Here is a 3,187-nt window from a genome sequence, read left to right as displayed (position 1 = left end):
CTAACATCCGGGGCTTCGATTTTATTTATAATTTGCTATAGCTGCCTTGACGCCTGACAATTGGATTTTTGATGGTTTAGAATTTCACAAATGAAATCTCGTTGTAAAGTATAGTCTCTAAACCAACAATAATCCCTTCATACAAAAATTTTGTTTGTCACAAGTATAAACCCCTAAAATCTATAAACCGAAGTATTTAAACCTCGGGTCGTCTCTCAAAGGACTTGCAGGGTAGTGTTCTTGTTATTGGTTATGAACTTGTTTATCTTGGGGTTTTAGATGAGAAACATGAATAGTAAAGTAATGAAATTTTATTAACAAAATGGTCTTGGCAAGGTTTGGTTGTCAAGGGTCTTCATCATTATCACTAGCCACAAGTATGGTAGTTGCAAGGATTAATCCCACTTAGTCATCCTTAAGTCAATTAACAAAGGAAAGTCAAGTGAGTTATATCAATCCTAGTCCATAAATCCTAACTTTTCACTAATTGGATTAATGACGGCTAGAGTCAATGGCTATCAACTATCAATCAATTGGACACTAGTAATTCAAGAAATCCTAAGTTACCTTCTCAAGCCAAGAACATAAAATTCTATTCTAACATTCTTCCAAGCATTTAATCAAACACTTGGAAAGTACAAAAGAAAAATATAGTAAATCACAACAAGAATGAATTCTAACAACAATTGAATGCAAAGAATTAACAACAACAATCAAGGAAATCACAATTATCATGAATTACCTCAATATTGCATTATTGAAAGAAAATAAAGGAACAACAATCTATCCAAAACAAAATAAGGAATTACAATTATTAAAGCACATAACTAGAAAGAGAAAGAGGAGGAGAGTAAGAATTGGTAAAGGAGAAGTGAATTAAAGCATGAATTAAACCTAGATCTAGGAGGAGAGATTAACCTAAACCTAATCCTAAGAAAACTAACTCTAAACAAAAACTAACTCCTAGTGAATCAATCTATGCCTTCCCCTTTCATCCTTGGTCCTTTTAATCCTTTCTACCAGAATTCTGGCGCCAAAATGGGTCCAGAAACTCTCCAAAATCGCCAGGCACGTGTTGCTTTAATGAGATCACGTATGGACTGCGACGCGTGCGCGCATGGTACGCGTGTGCGTCCTCGGCCGATTCCGCAATGTGCGCGCAAGCGCCTTGTGCGCGTGCGCGTGCTTGGTCGAATTCTTTTCTTTGGCTTTTTATGCTTCTCTCCATTTGTATGCTTCCTTCCTTACTCCTTTGATCCATGCCTAGCCTATTTCAATCCTGGAATTACTAGCAAACACATCAAGGCATCTTATGGAATTAAGGAGGAATTAGAATTCATCAAAATAAGTCTTAAAAAGCATGTTTTTACATTCAAGCACAAATACGGAAGAGATAACAAAACCATGCTAATTCATTGGTTAAATGTGAGAGAATGTTATCAAAATACTCTAAATTCAACACAAGATAAACCCTAAAAACGGGGTTTATCAGGGAGCGGGCAAGGGGTGTAGCTTGAAAAATTTCCCACCCTGCTTGGTTGGTTGGTGTTTGCTGGTTTGGAGTGTTCTTTCTGGGTTTCTTTTGGCGGCGAGTTATTGCGAGGTGCCGTGTTGCCATGCTGTCGTTTGTTACGGCCACGACTTGGCTCACCTTCACTGTTTATGTATTCCCTTGCGATGCTTTGAATTTCGTGCATAGTCCAAACCGTCTTGGTAGTGAGGTATTTTCGGATGTCTTCGTTTAAGAGGCTATTGGTCAAGCAGAGACTGACGACCGAGTCTGTGAGCTTGTCGATCGTGAGGCACTCATCGTTGAACATATCGAGATACTTCATTGTAGATTCGTCTTGTCCCTGGGTGATTCCGAATAAGCTGATGGGGTGCTTGGCTTTGGTGATTCCGGTGGTGAATTGAGTCATAAACTTTCTGGAGATATCGTGAAAACTGGCTATGAAGCCGTTCGGGAGGGCGTTGAACCACTTGATTGTGGGGTCGGCTAAGGTTACTGGGAAGGCCCTGCATTGGACCGCATCGGCAGCTCCTTCCAGGTTCATCCTGGCCTCGAAGGCCGTTAGGTGTTCCTGAGGATCTTTGGTCCTATCGTATTTCATGTCCGTTCGCTTTTTGAGCCTTTTGGAAGCTTGACTCTTAAAATTATTTTGGTGAATGGGGTGGCTCCCATTATCACATGTTCGCTTCTTGCTCGCTTGGCTTTCTGGTGGTGCCGTCGGTCGTCTTCTTCACATCAACGTTTCGGGTCCCAGGAAATGCTGTGCTTGTGCCTCTTGCTGTGTTGCCGTTCAAGAGACCTGTTGTTCCTGGTTTCGTGATGAGATCGGGTTCTGGAAGTCGTGTGACTTCCATATTCCGTGTTATACCGTTCCTTGGTCGTAACCCGACCCTCGAGGTCTTGCACCCGGAGGCACAATTCTTGAATTATTTGGACTGCCTTTTCTCCCTGGTCGTCGGGGGCCCGGTTTTCAAGGAGCGGACGGTTGTCTTCTTTTGGTTGTTGCTGGGGCGGGGTTGGTTGGCGATGTACAATGCTCGTTATCTTCCCATGGGTGGGAGGGGTGGTCTCCTGGTATTCGGGGGGTTGGGTTTCGTGTGTACGAGTTGTGGTGGTGGCTTGGGGATTGCTCCTCGAGGTTATCCGTCATGCCGCCACGATATTGCAGTTCCCTACAAACGGCGCCAATGTACAAGATGTCTCTGGTACGGGTTGTGAGATGGATCGGGGACTTGCGAGTCGGGGTGGTCACCGGATTATCGAACTGGAGCAATGAGGGATGGTACCTGCAAAGACACTCCAACGCTCAAGTCAGAATGGATCTGAGAGGTATAAAGTTTGTGGAATGAATAACGTACCTGAGGGAGCTTCTGACTCCCCTTTATATAGCTAGTGGAAGTTATCTCACCTTATCTTATTTAGCTAATATAAGGGAGGTATTTAAATTTGAGTATTGATTAGAAGATGTGGAAGCCGATTTAGACCTTCTAGAGAAAGGGGATGGGGCCAATGCCAGATATTCGGGTTGGAGGTGGTTCTGGTGTGGGACCCAAGGGTCGGGTCTGTAACAAAATATTAAATTAAATTTATAAAACTTAAAATAAAATAAATAATTCTAAAAACATATTTAGCTTAATGCAAAAAATTTGAATTATTTTAGTATGAATGATTGGATTA

General features: G+C 42.2%; 1 protein-coding gene across 1 annotated transcript; it reads right to left on the bottom strand.

The window, feature by feature from the left end:
* Positions 1 to 1,472: 1,472 nt before the first annotated feature.
* Positions 1,473 to 2,111, bottom strand: LOC110278224 (uncharacterized). The gene has a single exon (XM_021136462.1). It carries the CDS (start codon positions 2,109 to 2,111, stop codon positions 1,473 to 1,475), a length of 639 nt encoding a protein of 212 aa, XP_020992121.1.
* Positions 2,112 to 3,187: the final 1,076 nt, after the last annotated feature.

Source organism: Arachis duranensis, chromosome 2 (genome assembly GCF_000817695.3).
Source record: "Arachis duranensis cultivar V14167 chromosome 2, aradu.V14167.gnm2.J7QH, whole genome shotgun sequence".
Taxonomy (NCBI): domain Eukaryota; kingdom Viridiplantae; phylum Streptophyta; class Magnoliopsida; order Fabales; family Fabaceae; genus Arachis; species Arachis duranensis.
This window is presented reverse-complemented; position numbering and strand designations above follow the sequence as displayed.